The sequence below is a fragment of the Nannobrachium achirus genome, assembly GCF_963921795.1.
Source record: "Nannobrachium achirus genome assembly, chromosome: 7".
NCBI lineage: Eukaryota > Metazoa > Chordata > Actinopteri > Myctophiformes > Myctophidae > Nannobrachium > Nannobrachium achirus.
The window spans coordinates 62738147-62761952 of NC_137816.1; the positions used below are offsets into that span (position 1 = coordinate 62738147).

At 46.4% G+C, this 23806-nt stretch overlaps 2 protein-coding genes across 2 annotated transcripts; both read right to left on the bottom strand.

Moving 5' to 3' along the window:
- Window positions 1-748: 748 nt before the first annotated feature.
- On the bottom strand, window positions 749-6984 carry LOC308288905 (uncharacterized protein). The gene is made up of 10 exons (XM_080730379.1): window positions 6955-6984; window positions 6142-6191; window positions 5450-5576; window positions 5010-5147; window positions 4599-4703; window positions 4198-4328; window positions 3878-4021; window positions 3511-3575; window positions 3043-3233; window positions 749-2610 (listed from the first exon to the last, which is right to left on the bottom strand). Exons 2-10 carry the CDS (start codon window positions 6166-6168, stop codon window positions 1337-1339), a joined length of 2202 nt encoding a protein of 733 aa, XP_080586505.1. The 5' UTR covers window positions 6169-6191; window positions 6955-6984; the 3' UTR covers window positions 749-1336.
- A 6317-nt stretch (window positions 6985-13301) lies between these two features.
- On the bottom strand, window positions 13302-18953 carry LOC308288906 (uncharacterized protein; the record flags this gene model as incomplete). Its single annotated transcript, XM_080730380.1, has 12 exons — window positions 18924-18953; window positions 18111-18160; window positions 17419-17545; window positions 16977-17114; window positions 16566-16670; window positions 16165-16295; window positions 15843-15986; window positions 15476-15540; window positions 15008-15198; window positions 13946-14575; window positions 13589-13861; window positions 13302-13486 (listed from the first exon to the last, which is right to left on the bottom strand). The coding sequence occupies exons 2-12, from the start codon at window positions 18135-18137 to the stop codon at window positions 13302-13304; spliced, it is 2016 nt and encodes a 671-aa protein (XP_080586506.1). The 5' UTR covers window positions 18138-18160; window positions 18924-18953.
- Window positions 18954-23806: the final 4853 nt, after the last annotated feature.

Here is a 23806-nt window from a genome sequence, read left to right on the forward strand (position 1 = left end):
GTGGGATCTACAGTTGGTTTTGCAGTCTTACTGGGTTATATTGGTTTACTGGCTCTCCTTAGCTTCATCCTAGCTTTCATGGCAAGGAATCTTCCAGACAACTTCAATGAAGCCAAGTTAATCACTTTCAGCATGTTGATCTTCTGTGCCGTGTGGATAGCCTTCATCCCAGCATATATCAGCTCTCCAGGCAAATATGCAGATGTGGTGGAGATATTTGCTATTTTAGCATCTAGTTTTGGCCTTTTGTTGGCACTGTTTGGACCAAAGTGTTACATAATGCTTTTGAAACCTGAGAGAAACACTAAGAAGTCCATCATGGGTCGGGGTGCCACCAAGATGTAGTACCACCAAGATGTAGTACAGTGATCCATCCACAGTTCTATTGTGAAAATAGCAGATCTACATGCTCACAACGCCTCGCAACGCGAGGCGTTGTGAGCATGTAGATCGGCTATTTTCACAATTTCTGCCTCTAATTAATGTGTCATAATTAATTTAACCCTCTATACACTTAAACGCTATGTTGGTTTGTTTACTGTTGAGTGAGAAAACAATGTTGCACATTAAATCATCTGGGGACCCCCCCCAAAATAATTGTGGGACCCCACCCACAGGTTGAGAACCACCGATGTAGTAGATACACATAGATAAATTCAACAACACTGTTTTCTCTGCATGGTTTTAATCGTTGCAAATGGACACATTTGATTGCTGATGAATTAAAGGTCACACTCAACAAGGGAGCCACGGTAGAAAAAACATTTATTTTGTGATCACAGGAAAGTGTGGGGGGAAAACATGTTTTATAATTAATGCAATGTCACTGTCATTCCACTGTCCGAGTTCACACCGGAGAGAGAGAAGCCTCACAGCTGTGACCAGCGTGGGAAAAGGTTCCGTACTAGGCAAAGAGAGAAGCCTTACTGCCGTGTCCAGTGTGGTGTGACATTCACAGTGGAGAGAAGCCCTACTGCTGTGTGGGGTGACATTCACAGTGGAGAGAAGCCCTACTGCTGTGTGGGGTGACAGATCATTCATACAGGGGAGAAGCCCTACCGTTGTGCAGATCATTAACCCATTTAGGCCTATCTCGCAGCGCGGCACTCGGTGCCGCGCTGCGAGCTTGTATATCTGCTATTTTTCAATAGTTAAAGCATAAAATAATGATTAAAGTGGTTCAAATCTAACACGACTCGGGCGCGTTCCAGGTATTTGAGTGTTAATAAAACAACAGAAACTAAAACAACAGAAACTAATCTTTGTATCTTTTGTATGCTCACACACACACAAAGGCACGCTCATACTAAATCTAAACAAAAGGCCAGAGAAGGTTTTAATCGAGTGCAGCAGCAGCAGCAGAGACACATTGGTGTTTCTTCAGGTGAGCCGAGCGCGTGAAACTCTTGCCACACTGTGCGCAGTGGAAAGGCTTCTGTCCTGCGGGGAGACACCGGTGACTCTTCAGGTGATCTAACAGAGCGAAACTCTTGCCGCACTGTCTGCAGTGGTATGGTTTCTCTGCAGAGTGGAGACGCCGCTGGTGTGTCCTCAGGTTACCTGCAACGTTGAAACTCTTCTCACACTCTTGGCAGTGGTAGGGTTTCTCTCCAGAGTGGATACGCAGGTGTGTCTTGAGGTGTCCCGGCTCGTTGAAACTCTTCTCACACTGTCGACAGCGGTACGGTCTCTCTCCTGTGTGGGTACGCTGGTGCGTCGCCAGGTGATGTGCATGGCGTAAACTCTTGTCACACTGTCGACAGCGGTAGGGTTTGTCTCCTGTGTGGGTACGCTGGTGCGTCTTCAGGTTACCTGCCCGAGTGAACGTCTTCTCACACTGCCGACAGCCGTAGGGTCTCTCTCCTGTGTGGGTACGCTGGTGCTTCTTCAGGTTCCCTGCCACGCTGAAACTCTTGTCACACTGTTGACAGTGGTAGGGTTTGTCTCCTGTGTGGGTACGCTGGTGCGTCTTCAGGTTACCTGCCATAGCGAACGTCTTCTCACACTGCCGACAGCTGTAGGGTCTCTCTCCTGTGTGGGTACGCTGGTGCGTCTTCAGGTTCCATGCCTCGCTGAAACTCTTGTCACACTGTTGACAGTGGTAGGGTTTGTCTCCTGTGTGGGTACGCTGGTGCGTCTTCAGGTTACCTGCCCGAGTGAACGTCTTCTCACACTGCCGACAGCCGTAGGGTCTCTCTCCTGTGTGGGTACGCTGGTGGCTCTTGAGGTGAGACGACTGAGTGAACGTCTTCTCACACTGTTCACACTGGAAGGGTCTCTCTCTGGTATGAACAAGCTGGCGTGTCTTGGGGTTACCTAAAGGTTCCCCCCCCCCAGAGTGTCCAGTGTGTCCTTGTTTCAAGTTGGTTTCAGCAGAGCTGCTGGGGCCGTGCTGCTGCCGACAGGCTTGCGCTGCTGGGGGGATCTGTCCACTTCTCAGCATCTGGAAGTAGAGGTCGTTGTGGCTCCTCTTCAAGTGCTTGTGGTAGAAGAGCTGAGAGTTGAAGGCGTACGGACACTCAGGACAGCAGAAGGCCTGAGTCTGAGTAGCGGACTGAGTCCGAGTCTTGGAGGACTGGATCTTAGCCTTGGAAGACTGGGGCCCCGGTTCTGAGAGAGAGGGAGAGGCAGAGATTGAGTGAGTGAGTGAGTGAGTGAGTGAGTGAGTGCAGTGAGTGAGTGAGTGAGTGAGTGAGTGAGTGAGTGAGTGAGTGAGTGAGTGAGTGAGCGAGCGTTGAGCGAGCGAGCAAATTTCATGTAAACAACTGAAATACTGTCTCCTTGTCAAAATTCAGAGCAGAGTTTCGCGGATTGAAAGACATGGGTAAATTGACTGAACGTGTGTATAGTAGTAATTTTGTAGATAAATATTAGCACACAAAAAAACAAAATATCTCTATATATCTATGTATAATTCACACATCGATTAGTCTGATAGTATTTGACTAGACTAACTAATCTCTATCGTATAAATCAACAGTCGGTAAGTCATTTAGACGGGTTCCATTCAACAGACAGACAGACAGACAGACAGACGGCTACCTTTATCAGAACTCTTTTGGTCCCATATCTTATCAAAGATGATTCCCAGCTCCTTGGCGTAGTCATCCCCGTACCAGACCAGCAGTTCTTCTCCCTTTCTAACAGGGCGACAGGTGCGATACACAACGGCCTTTCGGAACTGGAACGCGACCAGGTTCTGTTCTTCCTCATAGCGAGCACAGTTGACATACCTGAAAAACACACAAATCAAGAGTGCCGAGGGTTGAATGCAGCTCTACAGAGATGACTTTTCAGAAGGGATTTAAAACGGGGCAAAGAGTCAGCAAGGAGACAGGTAGGTCTGAAATGTAGGACAGTGCAAGACTAAAAGCTAAAATGGGTGTTATACGATGACATTTTCTGGAACCAGTTAAAAGCCGTGCCTCATAGGAAATGCTTTGGTATAGGAGACACATTCACATGAGGGAGAGAAATCAAGTACTTTATTTCAGGAGAATTATATCTAACCTCATCCAGTTTGACTTGGTCTCGTCTTTGGCATCAATGTAGACATATTTTTTCTTCTTGCGAAGCTAAAGAGAGAGAGAGAGAGAGAGAGAGAGAGAGAGAGAGAGAGAGAGAGCAATCATTATTTATCTATAAGTATTGCCTACTGACATAAAAACGTCTATTAAACTAGATGTAACGATTTAGGATATGATATTATGTATGACTTAAAAACATAATCCCTGGTTACCATATAACTACTCACTAAGCAGTGTCCTTCATTGTAGATCTGACAAGATCCTATTTAACTTTCTTTTTTTCATGCATGTATCTGACAGTCAGATACACGCACGCACGCACGCACGCACGCACGCACTCACTCACTCACCACCCAGGAGTATCCGCTCTCCTCAGCTTCCTCTTTGGAGGTCCTGACTCCTTGATAGGGCCCAAAGTGAGCCCCCACATCAAGAGGATGCTTTCCCTTGTAGAACACCCCTAGACCTGCATTCGGGATGCGTGAACGTTTAATCTGCACACAGAGAGAGAGAGAGAGAGAGAGAGAGAGAGAGAGAGAGAGAGAGAGAGAGAGAGAGAGAGAGAGAGAGAGAGAGAGAGAGAGATCAACAGATATCAAGATAGTATAAAAAGTTATGTACATTGACAGTGTCTGTGTGTAATGTACAGAATATATGTACATAGTTTTACCTGGAATCTCTTGGGCAAAGTCTTCCTGGCTCTGTCAGGAACTCCGAGACGTATAGTACGACCAACCGTGAACACAGGAGGACCGTGTTCCTCACAGTGAGATAAGAAGAACACCTTACACGGGTCACAGTCTGGATGGACACACACACGCACGCACGCACGCACGCACGCACGCACGCACGCACGCACGCACGCACACAGACAGACAGACAGACAGACAGACAGACAGACAGACAGACAGTCAGACAGACAGACAGACAGACAGACAGACAGAGAACAAAGAGGTGAAGTGTGTTACAAAGTATGCCATATACAACTAAACATTGTACAAAGTATAGAAGAGAAGAGACAAAAACTGTGTGTGAGAGAAAAAACTGAGCAGACGGAATGGAAGTACTCACAGAAGTACTCTTCGTCGTCTGGCTCTTCCTCCTCGGTGTAATCGACCTTGGGCAGTTTTCTCAGCTCTCTGTCACTGGGGGGCACTGACAGTGTTTTCTGTCGACCTGACACAACACACAGACGGAGAAGACGGGTGTTCATGTGGACATTCAAATGCAGCTCATTCTAATGTTGACCTAAAGTTATGGATTTAGAACACAGCATATTTGATGGAATAAATAAAAGAAGACACAGCTTGGATGTGTCACATATGGTTGACTGTTTAAACCAAGCCCCAGGCGTTGTTGATTTAACAATACTATATTACTGTTATGGATTTAATTTAGCTTTATGAAAAAGCAGTCACACTCCACCAGCTCAACTTTACTATCGTGTACAGTAGTGTGACTATGGCAACCGTGTGGGATTACCAGACACGGAAGGAGTCCACTCCGCGTCTTCTTCATCCTTCTCCTCTTCCTCACTTGAGGAGGAGAGCCGAGGTGAGGGGGGGGTTTGGATGCGCTTGTTGCGACTCCTCATGAAGTCTGGAGGCTGGGACTTGATACCTGAAGGAGAAAGGAGGAGAGAACGCAGAGAGAGAGAGAGAGAGAGAGAGAGAGAGAGAGAGAGAGAGAGAGAGAGAGAGAGATAGAGAGAGACAGACACAGACAGACAGACAGACAGACAGACAGACAGACAGACAGACAGACAGACAGACAGACGGTTGGGTTCTAGAACACGACAGCACATTCCTGGCACTCTATCCAAATCCCAGTGGTTGCCTGATGTTTAAATAACACACCTGTATTTACTCTGCTTGGCAAAATACATATTTGTACCATTACCTGCAAACAGTTTTTAACATTACCTATGGAGAGCTTAAACAGGTGGTTGCTCTTCATGTTGGCATATCTGATCTTGTCAATCTCCCTCAGCTCGCTCCACTGTTTTTTGTTGAAATGACGTCTCAGGTCCTCAAAGTCCGGCAGCTTGACCTGTAAGGTAAGGCAGTGCGTCTCAAAGCAAGGAGCCCCAAGTGGACAGACACTTTAGAGCGACGACGTTGCTAGGTTTTCAATGTAACGGGTCCCGGGACCCGTCTTGCGACGACACGCGCATTATGTATCAACAGTGATAAAAACGTCACAAAGGACTTTGATTTAAACACATTTTACTACTCTAAACGTAGTTAATAAAGGACAGGTTTACAAGATGTCCTCAATCATATCTCATCAACAATGCCAAAACGCACAGCTGTGGGGAGACAGCAGTGAAATGACTGATAGCAGAAAGGATAGAGTTGTAGTGATGCTTTGTTCAAAAGGAGGGCGGATCAGAAGCAAGCAGCATCATCTCTGCACTTATTAGCTGATTTCAAGGACCCCCCCGTTAAGCAGGTTAGGGACCCCCACTTGATGGCATTTCTGGGGACCCCCAGACTCCACTCAGGGTAGAGCAGTTGTTGCACAGTATGTCACACACAGACTGGGTTAGCTCAACATGATAATGCTAGCACAGACTGGCTTAGCTGACCAAATGATAATGCTATTGCTGTCTCACCTGTTGCTCCGAGCAGCAACTCGCCATGTTTGCGGTCCTTCTGTTGACACCTGCAGGAGACACACACACACACACAACGTAGTTCAAGTGACAGAAATACACCAGCGAAAACATGAGAATGGAAACACTGCCCTCATGTGGATTCTTTGATATCCTGTTACGGGGAACAAACAAGAATGATTACTGTCACACTATGGAGCTGTTTAACACTGTTACTGAACAAACACTCTATAGCAATGATTACTGTCACACAATATGGAGCTGTTTAACCCTGTTACTGAACAAACACTCTATAGCAATGATTACTGTCACACTATAGAGCTGTTTAACACTGTTACTGAACAAACACTCTATAGCAATGATTACTGTCACACTATGGAGCTGTTTAACACTGTTACTGAACAAACACTCTATAGCAATGATTACTGTCACAATATAGAGCTGTTTAACACTGTTACTGAACAAACACTCTATAGCAATGATTACTGTCACACTATGGAGCTGTTTAACACTGTTACTGAACAAACACTCTATAGCAATGATTACTGTCACACAATATGGAGCTGTTTAACCCTGTTACTGAACAAACACTCTATAGCAATGATTACTGTCACACTATAGAGCTGTTTAACACTGTTACTGAACAAACACTCTATAGCAATGATTACTGTCACACTATGGAGCTGTTTAACACTGTTACTTAACAAACACTCTATAGCAATGATTACTGTCACAATATAGAGCTATTTACCAGTGTTACTGTCAACAAGCACTCTATAGCAATGATTACTGTCACAATATAGAGCTATTTACCCTGCCGTCTCCTCTCCTCTCCTCTCCTAGGTAAACACTGACAGGCGCAGCTGGGGGCGTCATTAGCAAGCCAGTGCAAAGACTCTTAAAGTGACAGTACAGATATTTACTCTGTTGGAATAGAACAGTGGAACTATTTAGGATTTGGTGTAATGTCAAGCCTTAAAAGAAAAGTCGGTTAGTAACGTTGTTACACTAGGCAGTAATTTGTTTCCAGAGTATGCCCCTGGTGTAGTGTCAGTTTGGTGTTTTTTCTAACCCTAGCCATCAGTGACCCCTGTCGGTGGGGACCTACTGATAGGTTTTATTTCACTTCGCCCTACCTAGTTCCAGTGGGTTGGGGGGGGGCAGCGGCCTTCGGCCGCTGCCTGGGCTCGCATGTCCGGGGTGGACGTGGTGAGAGACCTCGGTGTCTGTCTGGAGGTTTTGGAAAGAGGGAAAAAAAAGAAAAAAACAAACAACAGCTGCTGAGCAGCTGATGATGCAATGTGAATGCATGTGTAAAAATAAAGACAGATGGATAATAAACGTGATTCGGTACAAGGTCAACTAAACGGAAATCCAATGAATTAAAATAGGAACAGCTACAGTCTCATGACAATACAGTTCACTGGTACAAGGTCTAAAAGGAAATCCAATGAATTAAAATAGGAACAGCTACAGTCTCATGAGAGTACAGTTCACTGGTACAAGGTCAACTAAAAGGAAATCCAATAAATCAAAATAGGAAAAGCTTTACAGTCTCATGACAGTACAGTTCACTGGTACAAGGTCAACTAAAAGGAAACCCAATGAATTAAAATAGGAACAGCTACAGTCTCATGAGAGTACAGTTCACTGGTACAAGGTCAACTAAAAGGAAATCCAATAAATCAAAATAGGAAAAGCTTTACAGTCTCATGACAGTACAGTTCACTGGTACAAGGTCAACTAAAAGGAGCTTTCCCCCAAGAAGACCCCTGTAAACTATGCAATACTTGTAATAAATAGCTCGCTCAATCAATCAATCAATCAATCAATCAACCAATCAATCAGTCAGTCAGTCAGATCTATCTACACTGTGAGCCAGCTTGTAGATCTGCTATTTCCACTATATCTATGTTGCAGTATTGATGCTTTTACTCACGCCAATAAATGAATTACATAATTGCGACCGTCAGGTCGCACTTACTACCAAAACCTCCACCGGCTGTCTGTCTCTCCGTCCGTCACACGTCACACTTTTTCCCTGCTCATATCTCCGCAACCGTTGCCCCGATCCATGCCAACTTTTGCACACACACTCCTTACCTCCCAAACTACAACCTCCAAGGACCCCCGGAGCTCCAGGGATCCCCAGGTAGGTCCCTGGGGGACCCCCAGGTGTCTGCACCAGGCCGAAAGGACACATTGGCCCCGGCATTGGCTGTTCCCCCGACTGCGTACGGATTATTTAATTAATTAATTAATTAATTATGGCCCCGCCCCCTGCATTGGCTGGGCTCACTGGTACAAGGTCAACTAAAAGGAGCTTTATTTATTTCATTAATTATTAATATATAAGGCCCCTGTCGAGACAGACTATTTATTGATTTATTTATTTATTTCCCTCCCCAACTATGTTTCCTTCCTTCCTTCCTTCCTTCCTTCCTTCCTTCCTTCCTTCCTTCCTTCCTTCCTTCCATCCATCCATCCATCCATCCATCCATCCATCCATCCATCTTCAACCGCTTATCCGGAATCGGGTCTCCGCCCCCGATTCCGGGCTTCTGCCTATCGGCTAAATAAATAGATAGCGTTCTTGCTTACTTAAATCAATCTATCTATCTATCTATCTATCTATCTATCTATCTATCTATCTATCTATCTATCTATCTATCTATCTTTCTTTCTTTCTTCCTAAATAAATAAATAAATAAATAAATAAAAATAAAAAAGGGGCGGGGCTAGTTAGACGGGAGTCTAACTTAATGAGTGGGAGGAGTTTAACTTAATGAGTGGGCGTGGTTTCAACAAGAGGGAGGAGTCTGACTTAATGAGTGAGTGGGCCTAACGTAATGAGTTTTGTGGGCGTCGCACGCATTAATTATGTAAATGAAGCCGACTTATGCAAATGGGGGGGGGGGGGGGGCGTGGTTTGGAAATGCGTGTGGGCGTGGCACGCATACCTTATGCTAATGAGGCTGTTAAGTGGCGTTTCCCAGCGCGTAAAAAATGCAGACGGTCGTATGTAAACGAAGGGGAGGAGCTTAGTCGACATATGCAAATTGGGGGCGGGGCGTGGTTTGAAAATGCGTGTGGGCGTGGCACGCATACATTATGCTAATGAGGCTGTTAAGTGGCGTTTCCCAGCGCGTAAAAAATGCAGACGGCCGTATGTAAATGAAGGGGAGGAGCTTAGTCGACATATGCAAATTGGGGGCGGGGCGTGGTTTGAAAATGTGTGTGGGCGTGGCACGCATACATTATGCTAATGAGGCTGTTAAGTGGCGTTTCCCAGCGCGTAAAAAATGCAGACGGCCGTATGTAAATGAAGGGGAGGAGCTTAGTCGACATATGCAAATTGGGGGCGGGGCGTGGTTTGAAAATGCGTGTGGGCGTGGCACGCATACATTATGCTAATGAGGCTGTTAAGTGGCGTTTCCCAGCGCGTAAAAAATGCAGACGGCCGTATGTAAATGAAGGGGAGGAGCTTAGTCGACATATGCAAATTGGGGGCGGGGCGTGGTTTGAAAATGTGTGTGGGCGTGGCACGCATACATTATGCTAATGAGGCTGTTAAGTGGCGTTTCCCAGCGCGTAAAAAATGCAGACGGCCGTATGTAAATGAAGGGGAGGAGCTTAGTCGACATATGCAAATTGGGGGCGGGGCGTGGTTTGAAAATGCGTGTGGGCGTGGCACGCATACATTATGCTAATGAGGCTGTTAAGTGGCGTTTCCCAGCGCGTAAAAAATGCAGACGGTCGTATGTAAACGAAGGGGAGGAGCTTAGTCGACATATGCAAATTGGGGACGGGGCGTGGTTTGAAAATGCGTGTGGGCGTGGCACGCATACATTATGCTAATGAGGCTGTTAAGTGGCGTTTCCCAGCGCGTAAAAAATGCAGACGGCCATATGTAAATGAAGGGGAGGAGCTTAGTCGACATATGCAAATTGGGGGCGGGGCGTGGTTTGAAAATGCGTGTGGGCGTGGCACGCATACATTATGCTAATGAGTTTCCCAGCGCGTAAAAAATGCAGACGGTCGTATGTAAACGAAGGGGAGGAGCTTAGTCGACATATGCAAATTGGGGGCGGGGCGTGGTTTGAAAATGTGTGTGGGCGTGGCACGCATACATTATGCTAATGAGGCTGTTAAGTGGCGTTTCCCAGCGCGTAAAAAATGCAGACGGTCGTATGTAAACGAAGGGGAGGAGCTTAGTCGACATATGCAAATTGGGGGCGGGGCGTGGTTTGAAAATGTGTGTGGGCGTGGCACGCATACATTATGCTAATGAGGCTGTTAAGTGGCGTTTCCCAGCGCGTAAAAAATGCAGACGGTCGTATGTAAACGAAGGGGAGGAGCTTAGTCGACATATGCAAATTGGGGCGGGGCGTGGTTTGAAAATGCGTGTGGGCGTGGCACGCATACATTATGCTAATGAGGCTGTTAAGTGGCGTTTCCCAGCGCGTAAAAAATGCAGACGGCCGTATGTAAATGAAGGGGAGGAGCTTAGTCGACATATGCAAATTGGGGGCGGGGCGTGGTTTGAAAATGCGTGTGGGCGTGGCACGCATACATTATGCTAATGAGTTTCCCAGCGCGTAAAAAATGCAGACGGTTGTATGTAAACGAAGGGGAGGAGCTTAGTCGACATATGCAAATTGGGGGCGGGGCGTGGTTTGAAAATGCGTCTTTTAACCCTCAGGGGTCCTTGGGGGCAAACCAGGGGGTCCCCTCCCCAGTAAGGCCGGTTATGGCAACATTTTATAACGTATCGCTTGCTTTTGGACATTCAGAAATACACATCTACAAGCTCACAGCACGTCGGTTTGTGTCAGAGTGGGGTTTGGGACCCCCCTACGGTCACACTTGATCCCCTGGACCCCCTGGACCCACCCAAACATGCCGTGAACCCAAATCCTGGACACAAAAGTCCAAAATAAATTCCAAAAATAGTTGACGACTTGACGGATTGAAAGCACTTGACCGTGGATCCCCCCAACCCACTTTTACCTGTACTCCACTACAATTATTTGAAAACTTTAGTTGCTAGTTACTTTGCAGACATACATTTCATATTAAACCGTCGTATACCTCGGCTATTTGAAAACAGCCGATCTACGAGCTCCGCGACGCGTTGTGAGCTCGTAGATCTGCTGTTTTCAAACATTTTGCCCCTTTTTTAAGTACATTTGAGGCCAACACATGTGAAACGTGAGCCCGTACTTGTCCCTTTAATCTCCCCTGCTCCTCGTCAGACTCTACAGAGTGCACCAGTTGTCCAGAGGACTCCTGGTCCAGTCCCCAGCGTGACCACTGTGTCCCCAAGAGTGTGGAGTTCCTCTCCTATCACGAAGGCATCGGTATCTCCTTGACAACAATCTCATTATTAGGCACACTTATCTCTGCCATTGTCCTGGGAATCTTCATCTATCATCGAGACACGCCCATGGTGCGCGCCAACAACTCAGAACTCAGCTTCCAACTCTTGCTGTCACTCAAACTGTGTTTCTTGTGTTCTCTTCTGTTCATTGGACGTCCCAGGATGTGGACCTGTCAGCTGAGACATGCAGTGTTTGGGATCAGTTTTGCTCTTAGTGTGAGTTGTATCCTGGTAAAGACTATGGTGGTGTTGGCCGTGTTCAAGGCCTCCAAGCCTGGAGGAGCAGACATTATGAAGTGGTTTGGTGCTGTGCAGCAGAGAGGAACACTTCTGGTTCTTACTTCTATTCAAGCATTAATCTGCATAGTCTGGCTTGTTTCTGCCTCACCAAGTCCTCATAAAAACACACAATACCACAGTGATAAGATAGTCTATGAGTGTGATGTGGGATCTACAGTTGGTTTTGCAGTCTTACTGGGTTATATTGGTTTACTGGCTCTCCTTAGCTTCATCCTAGCTTTCATGGCAAGGAATCTTCCAGACAACTTCAATGAAGCCAAGTTAATCACTTTCAGCATGTTGATCTTCTGTGCCGTGTGGATAGCCTTCATCCCAGCATATATCAGCTCTCCAGGCAAATATGCAGATGTGGTGGAGATATTTGCTATTTTAGCATCTAGTTTTGGCCTTTTGTTGGCACTGTTTGGACCAAAGTGTTACATAATGCTTTTGAAACCTGAGAGAAACACTAAGAAGTCCATCATGGGTCGGGGTGCCACCAAGATGTAGTACCACCAAGATGTAGTACAGTGATCCATCCACAGTTCTATTGTGAAAATAGCAGATCTACATGCTCACAACGCCTCGCAACGCGAGGCGTTGTGAGCATGTAGATCGGCTATTTTCACAATTTCTGCCTCTAATTAATGTGTCATAATTAATTTAACCCTCTATACACTTAAACGCTATGTTGGTTTGTTTACTGTTGAGTGAGAAAACAATGTTGCACATTAAATCATCTGGGGACCCCCCCCAAAATAATTGTGGGACCCCACCCACAGGTTGAGAACCACCGATGTAGTAGATACACATAGATAAATTCAACAACACTGTTTTCTCTGCATGGTTTTAATCGTTGCAAATGGACACATTTGATTGCTGATGAATTAAAGGTCACACTCAACAAGGGAGCCACGGTAGAAAAAACATTTATTTTGTGATCACAGGAAAGTGTGGGGGGAAAACATGTTTTATAATTAATGCAATGTCACTGTCATTCCACTGTCCGAGTTCACACCGGAGAGAGAGAAGCCTCACAGCTGTGACCAGCGTGGGAAAAGGTTCCGTACTAGGCAAAGAGAGAAGCCTTACTGCCGTGTCCAGTGTGGTGTGACATTCACAGTGGAGAGAAGCCCTACTGCTGTGTGGGGTGACATTCACAGTGGAGAGAAGCCCTACTGCTGTGTGGGGTGACAGATCATTCATACAGGGGAGAAGCCCTACCGTTGTGCAGATCATTAACCCATTTAGGCCTATCTCGCAGCGCGGCACTCGGTGCCGCGCTGCGAGCTTGTATATCTGCTATTTTTCAATAGTTAAAGCATAAAATAATGATTAAAGTGGTTCAAATCTAACACGACTCGGGCGCGTTCCAGGTATTTGAGTGTTAATAAAACAACAGAAACTAAAACAACAGAAACTAATCTTTGTATCTTTTGTATGCTCACACACACACAAAGGCACGCTCATACTAAATCTAAACAAAAGGCCAGAGAAGGTTTTAATCGAGTGCAGCAGCAGCAGCAGAGACACATTGGTGTTTCTTCAGGTGAGCCGAGCGCGTGAAACTCTTGCCACACTGTGCGCAGTGGAAAGGCTTCTGTCCTGCGGGGAGACACCGGTGACTCTTCAGGTGATCTAACAGAGCGAAACTCTTGCCGCACTGTCTGCAGTGGTATGGTTTCTCTGCAGAGTGGAGACGCCGCTGGTGTGTCCTCAGGTTACCTGCAACGTTGAAACTCTTCTCACACTCTTGGCAGTGGTAGGGTTTCTCTCCAGAGTGGATACGCAGGTGTGTCTTGAGGTGTCCCGGCTCGTTGAAACTCTTCTCACACTGTCGACAGCGGTACGGTCTCTCTCCTGTGTGGGTACGCTGGTGCGTCGCCAGGTGATGTGCATGGCGTAAACTCTTGTCACACTGTCGACAGCGGTAGGGTTTGTCTCCTGTGTGGGTACGCTGGTGCGTCTTCAGGTTACCTGCCCGAGTGAACGTCTTCTCACACTGCCGACAGCCGTAGGGTCTCTCTCCTGTGTGGGTACGCTGGTGCTTCTTCAGGTTCCCTGCCACGCTGAAACTCTTGTCACACTGTTGACAGTGGTAGGGTTTGTCTCCTGTGTGGGTACGCTGGTGCGTCTTCAGGTTACCTGCCATAGCGAACGTCTTCTCACACTGCCGACAGCTGTAGGGTCTCTCTCCTGTGTGGGTACGCTGGTGCGTCTTCAGGTTCCATGCCTCGCTGAAACTCTTGTCACACTGTTGACAGTGGTAGGGTTTGTCTCCTGTGTGGGTACGCTGGTGCGTCTTCAGGTTACCTGCCCGAGTGAACGTCTTCTCACACTGCCGACAGCCGTAGGGTCTCTCTCCTGTGTGGGTACGCTGGTGGCTCTTGAGGTGAGACGACTGAGTGAACGTCTTCTCACACTGTTCACACTGGAAGGGTCTCTCTCTGGTATGAACAAGCTGGCGTGTCTTGGGGTTACCTAAAGGTTCCCCCCCCCCAGAGTGTCCAGTGTGTCCTTGTTTCAAGTTGGTTTCAGCAGAGCTGCTGGGGCCGTGCTGCTGCCGACAGGCTTGCGCTGCTGGGGGGATCTGTCCACTTCTCAGCATCTGGAAGTAGAGGTCGTTGTGGCTCCTCTTCAAGTGCTTGTGGTAGAAGAGCTGAGAGTTGAAGGCGTACGGACACTCAGGACAGCAGAAGGCCTGAGTCTGAGTAGCGGACTGAGTCCGAGTCTTGGAGGACTGGATCTTAGCCTTGGAAGACTGGGGCCCCGGTTCTGAGAGAGAGGGAGAGGCAGAGATTGAGTGAGTGAGTGAGTGAGTGAGTGAGTGAGTGCAGTGAGTGAGTGAGTGAGTGAGTGAGTGAGTGAGTGAGTGAGTGAGTGAGTGAGTGAGCGAGCGTTGAGCGAGCGAGCAAATTTCATGTAAACAACTGAAATACTGTCTCCTTGTCAAAATTCAGAGCAGAGTTTCGCGGATTGAAAGACATGGGTAAATTGACTGAACGTGTGTATAGTAGTAATTTTGTAGATAAATATTAGCACACAAAAAAACAAAATATCTCTATATATCTATGTATAATTCACACATCGATTAGTCTGATAGTATTTGACTAGACTAACTAATCTCTATCGTATAAATCAACAGTCGGTAAGTCATTTAGACGGGTTCCATTCAACAGACAGACAGACAGACAGACAGACGGCTACCTTTATCAGAACTCTTTTGGTCCCATATCTTATCAAAGATGATTCCCAGCTCCTTGGCGTAGTCATCCCCGTACCAGACCAGCAGTTCTTCTCCCTTTCTAACAGGGCGACAGGTGCGATACACAACGGCCTTTCGGAACTGGAACGCGACCAGGTTCTGTTCTTCCTCATAGCGAGCACAGTTGACATACCTGAAAAACACACAAATCAAGAGTGCCGAGGGTTGAATGCAGCTCTACAGAGATGACTTTTCAGAAGGGATTTAAAACGGGGCAAAGAGTCAGCAAGGAGACAGGTAGGTCTGAAATGTAGGACAGTGCAAGACTAAAAGCTAAAATGGGTGTTATACGATGACATTTTCTGGAACCAGTTAAAAGCCGTGCCTCATAGGAAATGCTTTGGTATAGGAGACACATTCACATGAGGGAGAGAAATCAAGTACTTTATTTCAGGAGAATTATATCTAACCTCATCCAGTTTGACTTGGTCTCGTCTTTGGCATCAATGTAGACATATTTTTTCTTCTTGCGAAGCTAAAGAGAGAGAGAGAGAGAGAGAGAGAGAGAGAGAGAGAGAGAGAGAGCAATCATTATTTATCTATAAGTATTGCCTACTGACATAAAAACGTCTATTAAACTAGATGTAACGATTTAGGATATGATATTATGTATGACTTAAAAACATAATCCCTGGTTACCATATAACTACTCACTAAGCAGTGTCCTTCATTGTAGATCTGACAAGATCCTATTTAACTTTCTTTTTTTCATGCATGTATCTGACAGTCAGATACACGCACGCACGCACGCACGCACGCACGCACTCACTCACTCACCACCCAGGAGTATCCGCTCTCCTCAGCTTCCTCTTTGGAGGTCCTGACTCCTTGATAGGGCCCAAAGTGAGCCCCCACATCAAGAGGATGCTTTCCCTTGTAGAACACCCCTAGACCTGCATTCGGGATGCGTGAACGTTTAATCTGCACACAGAGAGAGAGAGAGAGAGAGAGAGAGAGAGAGAGAGAGAGAGAGAGAGAGAGAGAGAGAGAGAGAGAGAGAGAGAGAGAGAGAGATCAACAGATATCAAGATAGTATAAAAAGTTATGTACATTGACAGTGTCTGTGTGTAATGTACAGAATATATGTACATAGTTTTACCTGGAATCTCTTGGGCAAAGTCTTCCTGGCTCTGTCAGGAACTCCGAGACGTATAGTACGACCAACCGTGAACACAGGAGGACCGTGTTCCTCACAGTGAGATAAGAAGAACACCTTACAAGGGTCACAGTCTGGATGGACACACACACGCACGCACGCACGCACGCACGCACGCACGCACGCACGCACGCACGCACACAGACAGACAGACAGACAGACAGACAGACAGACAGACAGACAGTCAGACAGACAGACAGACAGACAGACAGACAGAGAACAAAGAGGTGAAGTGTGTTACAAAGTATGCCATATACAACTAAACATTGTACAAAGTATAGAAGAGAAGAGACAAAAACTGTGTGTGAGAGAAAAAACTGAGCAGACGGAATGGAAGTACTCACAGAAGTACTCTTCGTCGTCTGGCTCTTCCTCCTCGGTGTAATCGACCTTGGGCAGTTTTCTCAGCTCTCTGTCACTGGGGGGCACTGACAGTGTTTTCTGTCGACCTGACACAACACACAGACGGAGAAGACGGGTGTTCATGTGGACATTCAAATGCAGCTCATTCTAATGTTGACCTAAAGTTATGGATTTAGAACACAGCATATTTGATGGAATAAATAAAAGAAGACACAGCTTGGATGTGTCACATATGGTTGACTGTTTAAACCAAGCCCCAGGCGTTGTTGATTTAACAATACTATATTACTGTTATGGATTTAATTTAGCTTTATGAAAAAGCAGTCACACTCCACCAGCTCAACTTTACTATCGTGTACAGTAGTGTGACTATGGCAACCGTGTGGGATTACCAGACACGGAAGGAGTCCACTCCGCGTCTTCTTCATCCTTCTCCTCTTCCTCACTTGAGGAGGAGAGCCGAGGTGAGGGGGGGGTTTGGATGCGCTTGTTGCGACTCCTCATGAAGTCTGGAGGCTGGGACTTGATACCTGAAGGAGAAAGGAGGAGAGAACGCAGAGAGAGAGAGAGAGAGAGAGAGAGAGAGAGAGAGAGAGAGAGAGAGAGAGAGAGAGATAGAGAGAGACAGACACAGACAGACAGACAGACAGACAGACAGACAGACAGACAGACAGACAGACAGACAGACGGTTGGGTTCTAGAACACGACAGCACATTCCTGGCACTCTATCCAAATCCCAGTGGTTGCCTGATGTTTAAATAACACACCTGTATTTACTCTGCTTGGCAAAATACATATTTGTACCATTACCTGCAAACAGTTTTTAACATTACCTATGGAGAGCTTAAACAGGTGGTTGCTCTTCATGTTGGCATATCTGATCTTGTCAATCTCCCTCAGCTCGCTCCACTGTTTTTTGTTGAAATGACGTCTCAGGTCCTCAAAGTCCGGCAGCTTGACCTGTAAGGTAAGGCAGTGCGTCTCAAAGCAAGGAGCCCCAAGTGGACAGACACTTTAGAGCGACGACGTTGCTAGGTTTTCAATGTAACGGGTCCCGGGACCCGTCTTGCGACGACACGCGCATTATGTATCAACAGTGATAAAAACGTCACAAAGGACTTTGATTTAAACACATTTTACTACTCTAAACGTAGTTAATAAAGGACAGGTTTACAAGATGTCCTCAATCATATCTCATCAACAATGCCAAAACGCACAGCTGTGGGGAGACAGCAGTGAAATGACTGATAGCAGAAAGGATAGAGTTGTAGTGATGCTTTGTTCAAAAGGAGGGCGGATCAGAAGCAAGCAGCATCATCTCTGCACTTATTAGCTGATTTCAAGGACCCCCCCGTTAAGCAGGTTAGGGACCCCCACTTGATGGCATTTCTGGGGACCCCCAGACTCCACTCAGGGTAGAGCAGTTGTTGCACAGTATGTCACACACAGACTGGGTTAGCTCAACATGATAATGCTAGCACAGACTGGCTTAGCTGACCAAATGATAATGCTATTGCTGTCTCACCTGTTGCTCCGAGCAGCAACTCGCCATGTTTGCGGTCCTTCTGTTGACACCTGCAGGAGACACACACACACACACAACGTAGTTCAAGTGACAGAAATACACCAGCGAAAACATGAGAATGGAAACACTGCCCTCATGTGGATTCTTTGATATCCTGTTACGGGGAACAAACAAGAATGATTACTGTCACACTATGGAGCTGTTTAACACTGTTACTGAACAAACACTCTATAGCAATGATTACTGTCACACAATATGGAGCTGTTTAACCCTGTTACTGAACAAACACTCTATAGCAATGATTACTGTCACACTATAGAGCTGTTTAACACTGTTACTGAACAAACACTCTATAGCAATGATTACTGTCACACTATGGAGCTGTTTAACACTGTTACTGAACAAACACTCTATAGCAATGATTACTGTCACAATATAGAGCTGTTTAACACTGTTACTGAACAAACACTCTATAGCAATGATTACTGTCACACTATGGAGCTGTTTAACACTGTTACTGAACAAACACTCTATAGCAATGATTACTGTCACACAATATGGAGCTGTTTAACCCTGTTACTGAACAAACACTCTATAGCAATGATTACTGTCACACTATAGAGCTGTTTAACACTGTTACTGAACAAACACTCTATAGCAATGATTACTGTCACACTATGGAGCTGTTTAACACTGTTACTTAACAAACACTCTATAGCAATGATTACTGTCACAATATAGAGCTATTTACCAGTGTTACTGTCAACAAGCACTCTATAGCAATGATTACTGTCACAATATAGAGCTATTTACCCTGCCGTCTCCTCTCCTCTCCTCTCCTAGGTAAACACTGACAGGCGCAGCTGGGGGCGTCATTAGCAAGCCAGTGCAAAGACTCTTAAAGTGACAGTACAGATATTTACTCTGTTGGAATAGAACAGTGGAACTATTTAGGATTTGGTGTAATGTCAAGCCTTAAAAGAAAAGTCGGTTAGTAACGTTGTTACACTAGGCAGTAATTTGTTTCCAGAGTATGCCCCTGGTGTAGTGTCAGTTTGGTGTTTTTTCTAACCCTAGCCATCAGTGACCCCTGTCGGTGGGGACCTACTGATAGGTTTTATTTCACTTCGCCCTACCTAGTTCCAGTGGGTTGGGGGGGGGCAGCGGCCTTCGGCCGCTGCCTGGGCTCGCATGTCCGGGGTGGACGTGGTGAGAGACCTCGGTGTCTGTCTGGAGGTTTTGGAAAGAGGGAAAAAAAAGAAAAAAACAAACAACAGCTGCTGAGCAGCTGATGATGCAATGTGAATGCATGTGTAAAAATAAAGACAGATGGATAATAAACGTGATTCGGTACAAGGTCAACTAAACGGAAATCCAATGAATTAAAATAGGAACAGCTACAGTCTCATGACAATACAGTTCACTGGTACAAGGTCTAAAAGGAAATCCAATGAATTAAAATAGGAACAGCTACAGTCTCATGAGAGTACAGTTCACTGGTACAAGGTCAACTAAAAGGAAATCCAATAAATCAAAATAGGAAAAGCTTTACAGTCTCATGACAGTACAGTTCACTGGTACAAGGTCAACTAAAAGGAAACCCAATGAATTAAAATAGGAACAGCTACAGTCTCATGAGAGTACAGTTCACTGGTACAAGGTCAACTAAAAGGAAATCCAATAAATCAAAATAGGAAAAGCTTTACAGTCTCATGACAGTACAGTTCACTGGTACAAGGTCAACTAAAAGGAGCTTTCCCCCAAGAAGACCCCTGTAAACTATGCAATACTTGTAATAAATAGCTCGCTCAATCAATCAATCAATCAATCAATCAACCAATCAATCAGTCAGTCAGTCAGATCTATCTACACTGTGAGCCAGCTTGTAGATCTGCTATTTCCACTATATCTATGTTGCAGTATTGATGCTTTTACTCACGCCAATAAATGAATTACATAATTGCGACCGTCAGGTCGCACTTACTACCAAAACCTCCACCGGCTGTCTGTCTCTCCGTCCGTCACACGTCACACTTTTTCCCTGCTCATATCTCCGCAACCGTTGCCCCGATCCATGCCAACTTTTGCACACACACTCCTTACCTCCCAAACTACAACCTCCAAGGACCCCCGGAGCTCCAGGGATCCCCAGGTAGGTCCCTGGGGGACCCCCAGGTGTCTGCACCAGGCCGAAAGGACACATTGGCCCCGGCATTGGCTGTTCCCCCGACTGCGTACGGATTATTTAATTAATTAATTAATTAATTATGGCCCCGCCCCCTGCATTGGCTGGGCTCACTGGTACAAGGTCAACTAAAAGGAGCTTTATTTATTTCATTAATTATTAATATATAAGGCCCCTGTCGAGACAGACTATTTATTGATTTATTTATTTATTTCCCTCCCCAACTATGTTTCCTTCCTTCCTTCCTTCCTTCCTTCCTTCCTTCCTTCCTTCCTTCCTTCCTTCCTTCCATCCATCCATCCATCCATCCATCCATCCATCCATCCATCTTCAACCGCTTATCCGGAATCGGGTCTCCGCCCCCGATTCCGGGCTTCTGCCTATCGGCTAAATAAATAGATAGCGTTCTTGCTTACTTAAATCAATCTATCTATCTATCTATCTATCTATCTATCTATCTATCTATCTATCTATCTATCTATCTATCTATCTTTCTTTCTTTCTTCCTAAATAAATAAATAAATAAATAAATAAAAATAAAAAAGGGGCGGGGCTAGTTAGACGGGAGTCTAACTTAATGAGTGGGAGGAGTTTAACTTAATGAGTGGGCGTGGTTTCAACAAGAGGGAGGAGTCTGACTTAATGAGTGAGTGGGCCTAACGTAATGAGTTTTGTGGGCGTCGCACGCATTAATTATGTAAATGAAGCCGACTTATGCAAATGGGGGGGGGGGGGGGGCGTGGTTTGGAAATGCGTGTGGGCGTGGCACGCATACCTTATGCTAATGAGGCTGTTAAGTGGCGTTTCCCAGCGCGTAAAAAATGCAGACGGTCGTATGTAAACGAAGGGGAGGAGCTTAGTCGACATATGCAAATTGGGGGCGGGGCGTGGTTTGAAAATGCGTGTGGGCGTGGCACGCATACATTATGCTAATGAGGCTGTTAAGTGGCGTTTCCCAGCGCGTAAAAAATGCAGACGGCCGTATGTAAATGAAGGGGAGGAGCTTAGTCGACATATGCAAATTGGGGGCGGGGCGTGGTTTGAAAATGTGTGTGGGCGTGGCACGCATACATTATGCTAATGAGGCTGTTAAGTGGCGTTTCCCAGCGCGTAAAAAATGCAGACGGCCGTATGTAAATGAAGGGGAGGAGCTTAGTCGACATATGCAAATTGGGGGCGGGGCGTGGTTTGAAAATGCGTGTGGGCGTGGCACGCATACATTATGCTAATGAGGCTGTTAAGTGGCGTTTCCCAGCGCGTAAAAAATGCAGACGGCCGTATGTAAATGAAGGGGAGGAGCTTAGTCGACATATGCAAATTGGGGGCGGGGCGTGGTTTGAAAATGTGTGTGGGCGTGGCACGCATACATTATGCTAATGAGGCTGTTAAGTGGCGTTTCCCAGCGCGTAAAAAATGCAGACGGCCGTATGTAAATGAAGGGGAGGAGCTTAGTCGACATATGCAAATTGGGGGCGGGGCGTGGTTTGAAAATGCGTGTGGGCGTGGCACGCATACATTATGCTAATGAGGCTGTTAAGTGGCGTTTCCCAGCGCGTAAAAAATGCAGACGGTCGTATGTAAACGAAGGGGAGGAGCTTAGTCGACATATGCAAATTGGGGACGGGGCGTGGTTTGAAAATGCGTGTGGGCGTGGCACGCATACATTATGCTAATGAGGCTGTTAAGTGGCGTTTCCCAGCGCGTAAAAAATGCAGACGGCCATATGTAAATGAAGGGGAGGAGCTTAGTCGACATATGCAAATTGGGGGCGGGGCGTGGTTTGAAAATGCGTGTGGGCGTGGCACGCATACATTATGCTAATGAGTTTCCCAGCGCGTAAAAAATGCAGACGGTCGTATGTAAACGAAGGGGAGGAGCTTAGTCGACATATGCAAATTGGGGGCGGGGCGTGGTTTGAAAATGTGTGTGGGCGTGGCACGCATACATTATGCTAATGAGGCTGTTAAGTGGCGTTTCCCAGCGCGTAAAAAATGCAGACGGTCGTATGTAAACGAAGGGGAGGAGCTTAGTCGACATATGCAAATTGGGGGCGGGGCGTGGTTTGAAAATGTGTGTGGGCGTGGCACGCATACATTATGCTAATGAGGCTGTTAAGTGGCGTTTCCCAGCGCGTAAAAAATGCAGACGGTCGTATGTAAACGAAGGGGAGGAGCTTAGTCGACATATGCAAATTGGGGCGGGGCGTGGTTTGAAAATGCGTGTGGGCGTGGCACGCATACATTATGCTAATGAGGCTGTTAAGTGGCGTTTCCCAGCGCGTAAAAAATGCAGACGGCCGTATGTAAATGAAGGGGAGGAGCTTAGTCGACATATGCAAATTGGGGGCGGGGCGTGGTTTGAAAATGCGTGTGGGCGTGGCACGCATACATTATGCTAATGAGTTTCCCAGCGCGTAAAAAATGCAGACGGTTGTATGTAAACGAAGGGGAGGAGCTTAGTCGACATATGCAAATTGGGGGCGGGGCGTGGTTTGAAAATGCGTCTTTTAACCCTCAGGGGTCCTTGGGGGCAAACCAGGGGGTCCCCTCCCCAGTAAGGCCGGTTATGGCAACATTTTATAACGTATCGCTTGCTTTTGGACATTCAGAAATACACATCTACAAGCTCACAGCACGTCGGTTTGTGTCAGAGTGGGGTTTGGGACCCCCCTACGGTCACACTTGATCCCCTGGACCCCCTGGACCCACCCAAACATGCCGTGAACCCAAATCCTGGACACAAAAGTCCAAAATAAATTCCAAAAATAGTTGACGACTTGACGGATTGAAAGCACTTGACCGTGGATCCCCCCAACCCACTTTTACCTGTACTCCACTACAATTATTTGAAAACTTTAGTTGCTAGTTACTTTGCAGACATACATTTCATATTAAACCGTCGTATACCTCGGCTATTTGAAAACAGCCGATCTACGAGCTCCGCGACGCGTTGTGAGCTCGTAGATCTGCTGTTTTCAAACATTTTGCCCCTTTTTTAAGTACATTTGAGGCCAACACATGTGAAACGTGAGCCCGTACTTGTCCCTTTAATCTCCCCTGCTCCTCGTCAGACTCTACAGAGTGCACCAGTTGTCCAGAGGACTCCTGGTCCAGTCCCCAGCGTGACCACTGTGTCCCCAAGAGTGTGGAGTTCCTCTCCTATCACGAAGGCATCGGTATCTCCTTGACAACAATCTCATTATTAGGCACACTTATCTCTGCCATTGTCCTGGGAATCTTCATCTATCATCGAGACACGCCCATGGTGCGCGCCAACAACTCAGAACTCAGCTTCCAACTCTTGCTGTCACTCAAACTGTGTTTCTTGTGTTCTCTTCTGTTCATTGGACGTCCCAGGATGTGGACCTGCCAGCTGAGACACGCAGTGTTTGGGATCTCCTTTGTTCTTAGTGTGAGTTGTATCCTGGTAAAGACTATGGTGGTGTTGGCCGTGTTCAAGACCTCCAAGCCTGGAGGAGCAGACATTATGAAGTGGTTTGGTGCTGTGCAGC

What these genes read in the sequence shown, in the direction of transcription:
- LOC308288905 (XM_080730379.1), bottom strand. Translation starts at nt 6,168, where the DNA reads ATGGCGAGTTGCTGCTCGGAGCAACAG. An exon ending in GTTGCTGCTCGGAGCAACAG is followed by an intron (nt 5,577 to 6,141) that starts GTGAGACAGCAA and finishes CTTACCTTACAG; the next exon opens with GTCAAGCTGCCGGACTTTGA. An exon ending in AGACGACGAAGAGTACTTCT is followed by an intron (nt 4,329 to 4,598) that starts GTGAGTACTTCC and finishes GTGTCCATCCAG; the next exon opens with ACTGTGACCCGTGTAAGGTG.